Source organism: Gracilinanus agilis, chromosome 2 (assembly GCF_016433145.1).
Source record: "Gracilinanus agilis isolate LMUSP501 chromosome 2, AgileGrace, whole genome shotgun sequence".
Taxonomy (NCBI): Eukaryota; Metazoa; Chordata; class Mammalia; order Didelphimorphia; family Didelphidae; genus Gracilinanus; species Gracilinanus agilis.
In genome coordinates, this window is record NC_058131.1 from 369,353,880 (window position 1) to 369,369,210 (window position 15,331).

The window sequence follows — 15,331 nt, forward strand, 5'->3', positions numbered from 1 at the left end:
ATGAGAATAATATTAATAATAATAAATATAGTACTTTAGGGTTTTCAAAGTGCTTAATTTCATTTTATCTTCATAACACTGGAAGGCACAATTAGCCCGTTTAAGGAAAGGAAACTGAGGCAGGTGTTACTTAGGTGATTTATACAGAGTCACACAACTAGCAAATATCTGAGGCAGCAATAGAGCCTATCAGGAGCTAATACAAATCTCCAGTTCTGCAGTAGTCTGATAAAAATTGCATAGGAGAGGTTGAATGACTTGCTTGGGATCGCACAGCCAATATGTATCTCAGGTGAGATTTGAATCCAAGTTTTCTGACTCTAAGACTAGATCACTATGTGGTATGCCAGTTACCACACTATTTCAAGTGATTCCCACCCTCCATACACTCTTCTTTCTAGACATATTGGAGAACTCACTGTCCTTTCTGGCCACTGTGATTTCCCACAGACTTACTCAGACTTGAAATGCTTAAAAACCTTCCCTTTGTTGCATTCCTATCCATCTTTCGGATTCCAGTTCAAATGCCACCTCTTCAAAGAAGCCTTCCCCAATCCACCACAGACCTCTCATAGCATTGTGTTTTGTGACTGATAGATCTGTTACATTACACTGTGCATTATAGATGTCCCTGTCTAAATGATAAACACTCTGAGGGAAAGAAAAGCGCATTATATAAACTTAGCAAAAAGTTCTACATATGTTGTTGTTTAGTCTTTTCAGTCGTGTCAGACTTCATTTGGGGTTTTCTTGGCAAAGAACTGGAGTGATTTTCCATTGCCTTCTCAAGCACATTTTAAAGATGAGGAAACTGAGGCAAACAGGGTGAAGAGACTTGTTGAGGGTCACACAACTATTAAGTTTCTAAGGCTGGATTTGCACTCAGGTTTTCCTGACTCTAAGCCTGGTACTCTATCCACACTGAGCCACCTAGCTTTCCTTGTTCTACATATAATTTATATTTGTATTCAATAAATATTTGCTGTATTTGTACATGAATGCATGCCCATATACACATCCACCCACAGAGAGTTATTTTTTTAAGAAGCACTGGTCACTCCCAGCCCCAGGGATCAGTTTTCCTCTGAATAGGGAAGCATATCTATCTACACCCATATCTAATGCATACATATAGAAGTGGGATCATTCTTTTCCCTAACAGCACCCCTGGGAGGTTTTCTTTGGTCTTGTTCTGCCTTCTTTACAGATGAGAATATGGAGTATCAGATGTTACATTACTGTCTCACAGTCACCAATCAAATTAGAGTGGTATTGTTTGAAGTCCCTAATGGTGCAGACCTACACTATCTCTGTAAATAAGAAGTGGGCAGAAATATGCGTGCTTTAATGCCAATGGTTTTATCTACTAACTACAAAGTCTCTTTTTTTTGTGACTCTTTTAGAGATGAAGTGGTGGGCTAGCTTAGGCTTGGCAATCAATAGATGGAATGTGCATAGATAAGAAATCTAACTGAAGGATGGATTCAGACATCAAAAATGATGTGAATTTCTAGCAAGAAATCGGGGAGCCAAATCTAAGGAAGTTTTTAAAAAAAACACACTAGATTCAAGGTGACAATACAAGGGCAAGGAGAAAGACTAGGCAAAGGAAAATCAAACAATCAAAAACTCAAGTGATTGACAATTTTTAAGTTTCTGTGGCAAAGAGGATATGAAACTTCCTCTCTATTTTTTACAACTTTTTTTTTTTCTGCATCTATCTTCAGCCCTAGAAGAAAGATCATGTAAACCTAGAGAGAATTCCAGGAATAGCCCCAAGAGAATTTTATGTTGGAAATGAGGCTCCCATGAAGCTCTGCCACAGCCTGGTTTGATGCCACATCTGTGGGGGCAATAGTCAGATCTATTTCTGAGTTGGAAATAAAAGGAGAGAGAAAATGTTCAAGTCCTGTTCATCTTTACTTTGCCGCTCCCCTCCCCCTCAATGTGCTGTGGGCTCAGCCCCATGGAGCCTTTACAGCTGTTTGTTAGAATGACAGGCAGGGGCTCTGTGTGAAGCTGGGTGAATGGCAGATGGTGAGCTTTGCTTGTAGCAAAAAATTAGCTGTAAGATATAACCACTAACATAAGGCTAGTTAACCATGGCTATCAATCCCTTAGAAGAGGAGTGACAGGATTTTCTGCCTCATGGTAGACTAAGGACTAGGTAACCCTGTATGTTGGTGTGGGTGTCAATTTTAAATGTGTTACATGGTTGGGGGCAGCTGGGTGGCTCAGTGGATTGAGAGCCAGGCCTAGAGATGGGAGGTCCTAGGTTCAAATCTGGTCTCACATACTTCCCAGCTGTGCGACCCTGGACAAGTCACTTAACCCCCATTGCCTACCCTTACCACTCTCCTGCGTTGGAGCCAATACACAGTATTGACTCCAAGATGGAAGGTAAGGGTTTTAAAAAAATAAAAATAAAAATGTGTTGCATGGAAGTGGAAAGATTAGAGAGGAAAGGGAGCCACCATGATGTAGAAAAGAGATCACTATGATCACTAGGAGAACACTAAGAATCATTTGACACTAAGGTGGGTAGACTTTTTTAGGGTCATTCCATTCATCATTAAGTAATTCATGCTTACTATTGTCATTTGGAGGAGATAAAATTGAATAGCTCAGTTTTGAATTGAAGTTCGGACCAGGGTTTAATACAACCTTGAATTCTCTCCTTTTTCCCCTAAAGAAGAGACTGCCAAAACTCAAGTGGCAGTCCCTGGTATTTTTTGTTGCTGTTTTCTTTCTGTCTTTCTCTCTTTTTTGACCCTCTGGTGAACAGTTTGGAAGCGGGTCATGATTAGATCTAATTTAGAATTCAGTAAGCTTTAGATTGGATTTCTTCTTGTTAGACTGGAGACATACTGATAAGAAGACTCTTGATTAGAATATCATGGTAGTCTGGGAAATTTCTTTTACTTTGACAGACAGTTCATTGGTAGGGTTGATTATTTTTTTTCAGTTCTTTGGTAAAGTTGATGTTTTTACCTCACTGGCCAGAACAAGACAGCTCTGAGACCTTTCCTGGTGGCCTGTGGGCCAATGCTAATTGTGGCTAAATCCCTTTGGAAGGAGTCTGGTCATTACAAAGTTGGCGCTATTGTGTTTTCTTTTCCCAGTCTCTCTAATTTTTTTCTGACCATTTCATTAGTCCCATAGGATTCACTAGGGACTGGCTATTCTGGGTGATTTATTTTTCTCATTTTAGTTCAGACTGATATCCAACACTAGTGATGATGATGATGATGATGATGATGATGATGATGATGATGATGATAGTAATCACAACACCTGCTGACATAGAATACTTTAAAATGTGTAAAGCGCTTCATTTACATTATCTCATTTCACCCACTTAAAATAGTTCATGTTTACTGTTTGACTGAACCTTCTAAAGATATATGATGTAATGGGTCCTGGCACTTCTGGAAGATAACCTCTGATCCCATGACTCTCTTTCTTTCATGGTATGAAGGTCTCCATTGTGTTTCTCCATGAAGGACAAATCTTAAAAATACTTTATCAGAATTCTCAGAATCATGGAGTTGGATGGTTTTTGAAAAGTTCAGTCTAGAGGTTCTAAGCCTATGTCCACAGACCTTCAAAGGTATTTTAGAGAATTTGAAATTGGAAGGAAAAAAATTCCATCTTTATTTCAGTGTCATTGATTCCCCTTGTAATCTTATGTATTTTGTCTTATGCATTTAAAAATATTAGAAGGCTTTACCAGACTGCCAAACAGATCATGACACAAAAAATATTAAGGACTCCTAATTTAGTCCAACCATCTATAGAGTTTAAGAAAGCATTCTGTATCTTCTCTTGACTCATGATCTAGCCTCTGCTTAAACCTCTCCAATGAAGAGGAGACTCATTTTCTCATGAATCAGCCTATTGGAGTGTTGGACAGCTCCAGATATATATAGATATAGATATATAGATACATATATGTGCATATCTTTTAAAGAATCTTTTTATATTGAGTGGTCTAATTTTTTTTGTTAACTTCTACCCTTTGGTCTTTCTTCTTCTAATAGCCCATTAGATATTTGAAAACAGGTATTATGTCTCCCCTTTGCCTTTTCATTACTAGCTTTTCCAACTGCTCTTCAAATCAATCGTTTTCTCACCATTTCCAGTTGCCTTCCTTTAGAGCAGCAGTTCTCAAAGTTTAGTGTAGAAACCCCTGAAGAAGAGAACTTCAGGAGGTCCACAAGGTCCAAACTATTTTCATAATAATGCTAAGAAATCTCAATTTCTATTATGGTAAATATCAATAGATATAACCCATATAAACAAAAATCCTTTGGGGTCTTTGATAATTTTAAGAGTACAAATGGGTCCTGAGACCAAAAGACTTCAGAACCACTACTCTAAAGGCTTTATAGCTTTTTACCCACTTGAAATAAGGTATTTGTTGAGATCTATCTATCATCTCCACATAATCTGATAAAGACTGCTTAGTTGATAAGAAGATAATGGGACACAGGAGCCAATCTTGACTGTTAACTCATAGCTGCTTCTCCGAAGTGCCATTGAGTCACAAGTTTATTATATATGAAAATTCAAACTCCCTTTCATCCAAAAGCACAAGGAAAGTTTCCCACAGCTGCGCAGAGCTGCATTTTAAACATAGACAATACAACAAGCATATAAGCTTCAAGGTGAAGATAAGAACCAGGATGGACCTTCAACTGCGTGATTATCATCAAGCTAAGTCTGAGAATACTTTTCTCTGGGGCAAAATGCCCCTGCTAAACTAAGGTTTTTGTCTTGGGTTGCCAAGCGGCTGCATTTCTGACCAAAGGGGAAGAATGTTAACCTCTTGACTTCTGGTTTGCTAAGAGCTTAAAGCTTTTCAATAAGGAAAAGTGTGGATCAGAAAAGGAGTCAAAAGAAGAGTCTCAGATTTTTATCTATTCTCTTATTGGCTTCCCACAGGTACTCAGAATTGAGTATGGTGCTTCAGTTAGCATTAGAGAAGAAATATTGTGAGAGGGTTTCTTCTACAGCAGTGACATCTTCTGTATCTCACAGGAAAAGGCTGTTAGACTAAAGTCTCTACTCTAGGGAAAGACCTCCGAGGCATATGCTTCTAGTTTCATGGATTAATCCATCTCTTATCCTTCTTTATATAGGAAACAGAGAGATGTAACTGAGGCATCTCATCATTCTCAGGTTGCATTATCCATCATCACCACTGATTACTAACACACTTCTATTTGCCTGAACCCAGAGCCATATAAGGAAATCTATGGTGTTAATGGCTGTAGACACAGAAAACCATGAGTGAGATCAAGTCACAAGTGCCCTTGAAGCATGTACCTGACTAGGGCTCTCTTCTCAGAGTTCAATTCATCATTAAAACAGGAAAATCGGTCACCGTGTCAATGGGACTGTAATTTCCTTTACTGACAGGCAGCTGCTAGCTCTGTTGTAACAGCTCCATGGGGGAATAAATAGCATTCGTTCAATTCTCATTGATTGCATGGCATGCATAGCAAACTCACTCGTATGGGGAGGGCATTAATTCGAGGTGGAAGTCTTCATGTGAATGTTAGTCACATTGTATTTTACAGTCATTCCAGGAGGCCTTAAACTAATATTGGGCTGTCTTGTGGCTAGAATAAATTAAGGCAACATGGTTACCTGTCCTTCAGCTTTGTTGGAAGGCAAGCAAGATCATTCAAAAATTTTGAAGTTTGCCAAGAAATGTGCCAATCAATGCAGATTTTGCAAAAAAAAATGTAACTTGTCCTCATTTTCCTTCTCTCTGCAAATCTGACAGATAATCTGGGCAACTCCTCTTTGATCCCCATTGTAACCCAATCTGCAAAACACAGTTGAAAATACATGGAACCAAGATTCACCTCTGGCTTAAGTCCATCAAAATCAACAATGAGTTGGATGATTGTTAATCATTCTCTTCATTCCTGAATACAGTACTTTCCACTCTCATCTCAATATAAAAGCAAGCCACCCCAGAAAGTTTGTGGTTTTGTGGCTCTGACTTTTGTTCCTGAGCATCCTGAAAGGTTTATCCTCACACCAACCCATAGAATGTCCAAGTTGGAAGAGACTCCATTAGCCATTTAGTCTAATTCACTTCTGAAAAGAGCTCTCATGGTAATAAACCTAAGTGGTCATACAGCCTTGACTTTCAGACCTCCAACTCTCCCCACTCCTGAGATAGCTCATTCCACTCTTAGATACTTTTATAATTGTTGGGAGATTTTTCCTCCCATACTTCTTTATGCCTTCTTTTTCTTGCTTCTGGATCTACTCTCTAGGACAAAGTATCTTTCATAACTGAAAGCAGTCAGGGCAGGATGACTAGATTTCTTTTATTACTGATAAATTCATTCTCCATAAAGTTTCTTTATGGAAAGATTCCCCAGATCTACTACTTATCATGGCCTCGCTTCTATTTTTTAACTCCAGGTAAAGCCCTCCTAGTGGCAAACATAACTGGAATCACTTAACAGATACAATAATTGATTATTTAATGGTTTACACATCTCTGAGTGGATGTGAAAAGTACCTAGCTATCAAAAAAAGAAAGGAACCACCTTGAATATGTACTAAGGGGAGAAATGGAGAGGAGCTAATGCCTAATTAAACAAAGGCATTTCATCTCTTAATAGCCAAGTCATGGAGCCACCTAAGAGGAATTTGAAAGTTCTCTGGTTTCCTAAGATTTTGCAAGGAATTTTCAAGCACCTTTACTGTGCTTGGCATCTTCCTCCTGGTACCAGTGTGATGGGGAAGGCTGTCTTCTTGCTGTTCAGAACAGCTTTGATGCTCTTGTGATTTTCATTTCATCAAAGTTCATGGAAACCCCCAGGGCATCCCAGTGTACCCAAGACTGCCTCCAGCAGCCATCAGCTCCTCTGTCAGAACTAATGCTAAATGTATCTCTCTGACTGGTTGTTTGGAATTCTATCATAGATTGCAGGATCGTGGACTTAGAGAGAAAGGGGATATTAGAGGTCATGTAATCCCATTTTACATTACATCTCATTTACATGAAAATCTTCATTTTTCACATTGAGACTTCAGTTCAAAGAGATAAAATAAACAGACCAATATCATATGGGTAATGAGTAGCAGAGCCATGATTGGAACCCAGGTTCTGATTCCAAATCTCTAATTCTTCCTCCCGTACCATGCTATCCCCACATATATGTTTTGAGAATATGCTTTGTGATTATATATCTTTCTGAGCGCCTAAAAGAATTCCTTCCCACCATGAGATCACTTAGCATTTTTGTCATATGGCAGATGCTTAATAAATGCTTGTCATTTGATGGATTTATGTGTAGACTATCTAGACAACAGTGGCTAAAGGGGGTCATATTTTTTCAGTCTCATTCTAAATATACATCTCTTTCAGTTTCATCAGTAGTAGGTGCCCGTTGGTCTTTTTAGCAAACCTCAGTTTCCTCATCTGTAAAACAAGAAAAATAATAGGTTGTCCCAAGGTTGTCGTGAGGATCAAATAAGACAACATAGAAATGCTTTTCAAACCTTAAAATACTATGTAAATGCTAGCTATTATTATTACTATTAGCATTTGGAGATCACCTAAGTTAGAGCATTTCTATTCAGGAAATCCATGTTTGCCACTCAGGCTTGCTCAGCTCAGTTGTCAGGCTAACCCTTTAATAGCATGGATAGGAGCTGAACTAGCAATGCTCCTTCCCTGCTTCCTCTGGCCTCCCTCAGAGGAGCAGAGTGCTGATCTCTGCCTGAGGTGTCCTGTGTGGCTCTAAGAGATGCGAGGTGGGCAGAGTCGTTGAGGCCAGGGTGACTCTGAGCTCTGAAGTAAGTATGGACACATGCCCTTTAGAAACCTGCTGTGCCCATACTGTGCCTCCTCTGAAGGTCCAGACAACAGAGCTAGGCTGCGTGCATGTAAATTTGATTTTCCTTTCCCTCTGTGCCTACTGCCAAGAAAGATCAGCGAGGTTTCCTGTAATTCTGAGTATTTCCAACACGTCCAATTCAGATGATTCTTCAGTGATTACTATGAAGGGAAGGACCTTGCTGGCATTCAGGCAACCTCAACTTTCTTCTGCAAGTTACCTCTGTCCCTGATAGTGTTGTAGAAATAGAGGCCTAGAATCCAGGGAAAGAGGGATAAAAGATGTTTTAGCTAAACATCTCCCATCTTAGGAGCCCTGGGCCTTCTGTTGCTAGAATGGCATTTCCTCGAACAACTGACATCATTACCCTGAATGGGGACTGCATTCTCTAGAATGCAGCTTTCCGATAAGACCTTGAACTCAGGAGGCTGGAATAGGTTTCCTTCATTTCAGATAAATGTTGCCAATGTATAAGGAGCAAGGCTGCATCTTACCACTGATCAACAGGAAGGTGAGGAGAATATGAATCTAGGCCAGAATGATAGCTCAGAGCCACTAATCCAACATGGGGATGACTGGAATTGCCAAAGTGATTTTACTACAACCTGTACGTGTTAAGCCTTGCTCCAGATGTTTGTTTTCCAAACCCTGCAGCAATGGCCCAGTGTAATGGCTGAGGAATTGGCTGCCACAGGGACCTGGATTTAAGTTTCTCCATTGCCCCTCCGGCTGGGTCACTGCCAAGGACACGTTGCCAAGACCAGCAGGTGCAGATGGAGCCACGGGGCTTGGACATGCTCACGTTTTTTTGGCCAGGAGCATTCTAGGTTATCTTTTGCTTCGTTGGTCTGCTTAGAGATAGATAAGTAATCTTTCACACCTCAGCATGGGCCTTATCTTCCACACCAGGAGCTGGAGATAATGATGCCTCCATCTTATTTGGATATAGAACAGAATGAGAATGCAAGATGTTTGGGGGCCTTTAGGAGCCATAATGGCAAGTACATATGGAGAGAATGAGGCTGCCAGAAACTTCTAACTCTCATACCAGACCCAACTGGAAGGGTGCTGGAGCTTATACTGTGGATGAACATTTGTGAGCTCCAGGCTTCACTCTGTTAAGCATCTTCCACATCCTGCCTCACTTTCCTCAAAAGCAACAAGTCTTGGTAAGAATTAGATCTTAATTATCTGTTTCATCTCAATAATTTTTTTTAGTCAGTGCCTTTGAGTGTTAATGCCTCTTGACATGTAGCATATGTGGAAGTCAAAAGTATTCCAAGGAAAATAGAGAGGCATAATACATCATAGATTTGGGTCTGGGAAATGAATTTAGAAGAAGACATAATTTTATTCCCACTCTCCAACATGCCTCTTCCCTTAATTTCCTCTGACAGGAGAGTAGTTCATGTTTTTGATCACATAGTAATCAGTAACTTGGTTTGAATGGGCATATACTAACTAACAAATTATTCATCCTCTTTTTTGACTTGTGTGGCATTCAAAGATTTCTAATGAAGATTAAGTAGTAGATATGTCTGTTATATCTGAAGTCCAAGGTCTGTCTCCTTCAACTTCCATCCCTTCTACTTATGGTTACGTTTCTCTTCTGAGAAAAAATTAACATGGCTTTTCATATGTCCCCCTGGGGCTAAGTTTCAGGAACTTGGTCAAAGAATAAGGACTGGATTTTCTCTCTGTACATGCCTTTAAAAATAGGAGATATTATGTACAGTGATCATAAATTAATACTGCTCCAAGGCAGAGGGAAAAGGATAACTGTTCTCTCAGAATTTCCTGCCAGTACCACTTTTACTGCTCCCCAGTTCTCAACTAAAATCAATTTTCAGGGACAGCTAGATTTCTCAGTGGCTAGAGAACCAGTCCTGGAGATGGGAGGTCCTGGGTTCAAATCTGACCTCAGATACTTCCTACCTGTGTGACCCTAGGCAAGTCACTTAAACCCAGTTGTCTAGACCTTACCACCCTTCCACCTTGAATTGAGACAGTATTAATTCTAAAACAGAAGGTAAGCATTTTAATGAATAAAAGATATATATAAAATCAATTTACCCATTTTCCCTCAGGGTGCAGACCATGTAGTCTACTAGAGCTACTAGCTTTAGGGATTCATTCCAAACCTCCAGAAACTTAGAGAGAACTAGTAGAGTAGCAGCCTTCTTAGTGGGCCTTGCCAATTCGTCTCCCCTCTAAATGTTGCCCCACGGACAATCCTACTGATTTCAATAGTAGCTGCTCTTCAGGGGCATTCTTTTAGAAGGCTCTGTAGGAAGAATGGATATTTCATGTACTGGTTGCTTATTGAGACTCTTCAAAGTAGGAAGGACCAGTTTCTCTTTTTTTATTTTTAAACTTTACCTTACTTCTTAAAATCAATACTAAGTATTCTGTCCAAGGTGGAAGGACTAGGCAATTGGGGTTAAGTGCCTTGCCCAGAGTCTCATAACTGAGAAGTGTCTGATGGGACCTCCCATCTCTAAGCCTGACCATCAATCCACTGAGCCACCTAGGTATCATGGAAAGACCAATCTCTTTAAGAAAAGAAGTACTTGGGGGCAGCTGGGTAGCTCAGTGGATTGAGAAGAAATCGGAGGATGCAAGGACGCAGGAATATTTTGGAGTCAATGGTTGGGAATATTAACAAAAATTCTTTTAAAAAAGGGTAACACCATCAGGGACACATGATATAGATAGAGATGGGAGGTCCTAGGTTCAAATCCAGCCTCAGACACTTCCCAGCTGTCAGAAAGTGGAGAATGCAGAGAATAAATGAATAAAAAGCATGAGGTGCTTATTATGGGTTTATTTCTGAAGATACAAATGAAAAAAGAGAGACAGCTCCTATTCTTAAAAAGCTCACATTCTAATTGAGAGAAATAACATATGTAAGAGGATTAAGCGACAGGGTAGATAGAGACACTTAGTTGTCCCCAAGGTGAAGGGTCAAGGTATATGGCAAGGTCTCGTGATCCAGAAGGTGCTGTAGCAAGGTAGATAGCAAAATCCATTGAAGAGGTATAAAGGAGACTTTGTATAAAACAAAAAGACCACCTTCCAGACATGGTGCTCTCAATTTTCAAACCTGTTTCTTCCCCTTTTGAGCAATTCTCTTTGCTCCAAATTTGCTAAGAAGTATTTCTTTCCAAATTTCCTAATTCCATACCACCAGCCGAGAAATTTTCTCATAGGTTGTTAAACAGGATAATCAAATTGGCTTGACTAATAATCTCCCTCAGTAAAAAAATAGGGTGAAGACACAGACTGTGTGACCTCATCGAAGCTGGGTGAAACTTTCAAAATGGCATACTCTAGAACTAAGCAGCTTTCTTGTATCTTAATCTACACTTTTGTTTGCCACCATAGAAAGCCAAGCAATCCAAGAAAGAAAAAAAAAGAATATTCTATCCCTATTAGTTCCATGCCTTTTGGGATCTGCACGAATTTCACTGTACATCTTAGGAGTAATTCTTCCACACTTTCACTGCCATGCCTTGTCATCTGGGAGACGTTTCACAGTCACCATCCCATCCTGAAGGTTTTACTATTGATCCATGAGTCTGAAATGAAAAGAATGCAGCTGAACCCTCAAAACAACCCAGAATAACACAGGATGGTAGGAGAGGCAGCACTGACCCAACATAGAACAGAGTAGTACTTCTCATCTTAGATCCTAACCAAGGACTAGCTTTCCCCAGAGCCCAAAATTCCTCAAACTAATTTCTCCAGAAGTGCTAGATAAGCTAGATTTTTATTTTATTTATTTATATTTTCAAAAACCTTTACCTTGCATCTTAGGATCAATACTAAGTATTGGTTCCAAGGCATGAGAGCAGTAAGAGTTAGGCAATTGGGCTTTTTTATCAAGGATCACACAGCTAAGAAGTGTCTGAGATTCGATTTGAACCCAGTACCTCCTGTCTCTAAACTTGATTCTCAATTTACTGAGCCACCTCAATAAACATTAGCTAGTTTTCAGGTGATTTATTTACTTGTGTCCCTGATGGTGTTACACTTTTTTTAAGAATTTTTGTTAATGTTCCCAACCACTGACTCCAAAATATTCCTGCGTCCTCGCATCCTCCAATTTCTTCTCACTGGTTCTCTACTTGAGATTGCTGAGATATGAAAAGCTTTTTGCCCAAATGGTCACTGCCTTTGACCAGGGTTTATGGGATAAGCTAATCAGTCGATCAGCAACCATTTATTGAACACTTATTGTGTGTCAGCCATTTTACTAAGCACCAGGAGTACAAAGAAAGAGAAAAATATGGTTGGTTTCTGCAGTCATAGAGATCACCTTCTAATTGAATAGATAACACGCAAATAATTGCATGGATGGGAGACAGAGAGAGGAAGAGACGGAGAGGAAGAGAAGAGAAGAGAAGAGAAGAGAAGAGAAGAGAAGAGAAGAGAAGAGAAGAGAATATCAAAGGGAAAGGTCTAGAGATAAGGATGAGAGTAAGAAAGAGTTCCTGAAGAAAATTAGTTTTGAGATTTAAGCCAAGTCTTGAAGGAAACCAAGGAAGCTAATAGTCAAGAGGTAGGTAGGGACAGCACTTTAGACATGAAGGAAAATCAGTGCAAATTAATAGACAAGAGATGGTTTGTTGTATGTGAAGAACCACAAGGCCAATCTAACTGATTGTGTGTGTGTGTGTATTTATATATATATATATATATATATATATATATATATTATGGAAAGGCATGGAAGGTAGTACAGTGTAAGAAGACTGGAAAGATGTAAATACAGCAGGTTGTGAAAGGCATTAAATGTCAGACAGAGGTAATATTTGGGATAATACAGAGCTTAGTAATAAACTGAAGTTTATTGAGTATGGTTAGACGTGTGCTCTGGGAAAATCATTTTGGAAGCTGAATGGAGGGTGGATTGGAATGGGAAAAGAGAATTGAGGCAGGGAGACCAATTAAGAGGCTATTGCAATAGCCCATGCAAGAGGTGAATAGAGGTGGTTGTGTAAATGGAGAAAAGCAGACATCTATGAACCGAGTTACAAAGATAAAAACAAGATTTGAGTTTGAATTGGGAAAGACACAAAGGTTCGGATCTTGGTATCTTGGGAGGTTGTTGGTTCCCTTGAGCACAATAAGAAATTTGGGAAGAGAGGAGGGTTTGATAGAAACTGGCAAGGATGCCCTTGGGGAGGCAAAAAGCTGAGCAGAGTATGAATAGGGAATCAGGTATAGATTTTGTGGAACATCTCCAAAGAACACAGTACAGAGAAACTAATGGATATATCATAATAGCATAACAGTATAATACTACAGGTTATGGAACTCTATTGTTGTATTAGCGCAGTGCTGTAACTAATAGAGTCAAGAGGTCTGCATTCAAGTTCTAGCTTCATCACTTAATTTCCTGTGTAACCTTGAACAAGTTATTTAACCTCTTTGAGTCAATTATCTTATCTGTAAACGCTGATAGCAGCCCTGCATGCCCACACATGGTTATTATGAGAATTAAATTAGATAATGTACATTAGGGCTCTGAAAATTGTAAAAGCATCCTAGCACACATAAACAATTGTTAGCTGCAGAACAAAGCTAAATGGATGCCTTGAGACTTTGTCCATTAGCCAAGTCATGAGTTTAGTTTTGTATATCACTCACTGTTTTGTTTTGTTTTGTTTTTTAAATTCTTATCTTCTATCTTAGAATCAATTCTGTGTATTGGTTCTAAGGTAGAAGAGTGGTAAGGGCTAGGCAATGAGGGTTAAGTGCTTGCCCAGGGTCACACAGCTAGGAAGTGTCTGAGGCCAGATTTGAACCCAGGACCTCCCATCTCTATCACACATACACCTACACACACACATACATAGATAAGCTCACTTCTAGCCTCATAGCCAGAGAATAGCTAGTGACTCAATTTCTTCACCTGTACACTGTTATATTTAGTAAATGTCATAGATCTATATGCAAGGCACTATACTATGTGCTAGGAATAAAGAAGCAAAAACAAAACAAGCTCTACCCTTAAGGAACTTACATTCTAATGGGGGGATTACAACATATATGCATATAAGTACCAGATGGTTCAAGGAGAGACCAGATCACTAATAATGGGGCAGGGGAGGAAGTTGCCAAGAAAGTCGCACCTTTGCCTGAGCCTAAAGGGAAGATAGAAATTCAAAAGTATACAGATGAGAATGAAGTACATGGGGGAGAGATTTCAGAATATGTGTGTTTGGGCTACAGCAAGTGAACCAATTTAACTTGAAGGTAGAATGTGTGAAGGAAGGGACTTAATACATTCTTGTTGATGACCTGATTCAGAGATTTTCTGGATATCCTCATGGTTCTAGTAGTCCCCGCAAGAGCAGCAGGAAGCCCAAAGTCCTTATTTAAAATGAAGAATAATTTCTGCCCACCCAAAGCTCAGCCTTTTTCTTCTTCTTCTTCTTCTGGTTATTATAAGGATTCGTTTATAAACCCCTCCTCTGCTTCCAGGCTTCTCAATGCCAACAAGATAAACTGTCTACGGGTGAACACATTCCAAGATCTGCATAACCTCCACCTTCTCTCCCTGTACGACAATAAGCTGCAAACCATCAGCAAAGGTCTCTTTGCTCCTCTTCAGTCCATCCAGACACTGTGAGTAGATGGGCTCTGGCAGTGTGGGTCTCTGGGAATTTCTGCAGGCTTGTGGAAACCCACAGCAGACACTCCACTGACCCCAACCACCCCAAAACCCAGTCACCAAGGCCACCAAAGACATAGGATTAAGGGGCTTTCTTAGCAGATGAGCATTCAGCCTGCCATCTTTGGTCCTTACTCTCCAACATCTCACACTTGGCCCTTTACTCCAAGGACCAGGGAGATAGGTCTTAATGTTTTGAAGGGAACTGTGAGGATCTGCAAAGAAATCCTGGCTCCTGTGTTTAAAGACATGAATTGGAAGACTAGACTTTCTACACACACTTTCTACACACATGCTCCAGCCTGGTTTTTAGCCACAGCTCTTCAGCCTAGAGAAGAAGTGTGTTATATGGAAGAGGATGCTAGACCTTGAGTCAAGAAAACCCAAATTTGATTCTTGCAGAGCCTTTAATACTTCTTTAACCTCTCTACATCTCCATTTCCTCATATATAAAATGAGGATAATAATAGCACCTACATTAGAGGACTATTATGTGGAAAATTTGAAATAATGTATTTAAAGGGCTTTTGCAGACTATTTAAATGTGAGTTTAGGACAGTGTTTAGCATGTAGTAGGTGCTTAATAAATGTTTGTTGACTAATTGAATTATTAATAATCCTCTGAGGGTGTTTTAGGTCTCATATACATACATATGTAGATATATGTATATATTATATATATATATATATATATATATTCTCATAGCAACCAGAAACAAATCCTAAAAACTAAAGCCTGGCTTGAATATTGAGAATTCCATGGGTTTGGGGTAGGGCAAGAATG

The 15,331-nt window shown here is 39.6% G+C and overlaps 1 protein-coding gene across 1 annotated transcript in view; it reads left to right on the forward strand.

Moving 5' to 3' along the window:
- SLIT3 (slit guidance ligand 3) overlaps positions 1-15,331 on the forward strand; it is an 835,110-nt gene that overhangs the window by 687,207 nt on the left and 132,572 nt on the right. The window contains exon 13 of the mRNA XM_044659841.1: positions 14,358-14,501. Within this exon, the coding sequence (XP_044515776.1) occupies positions 14,358-14,501 (144 nt within the window). The remainder of the gene's footprint in view (positions 1-14,357; positions 14,502-15,331) is intronic.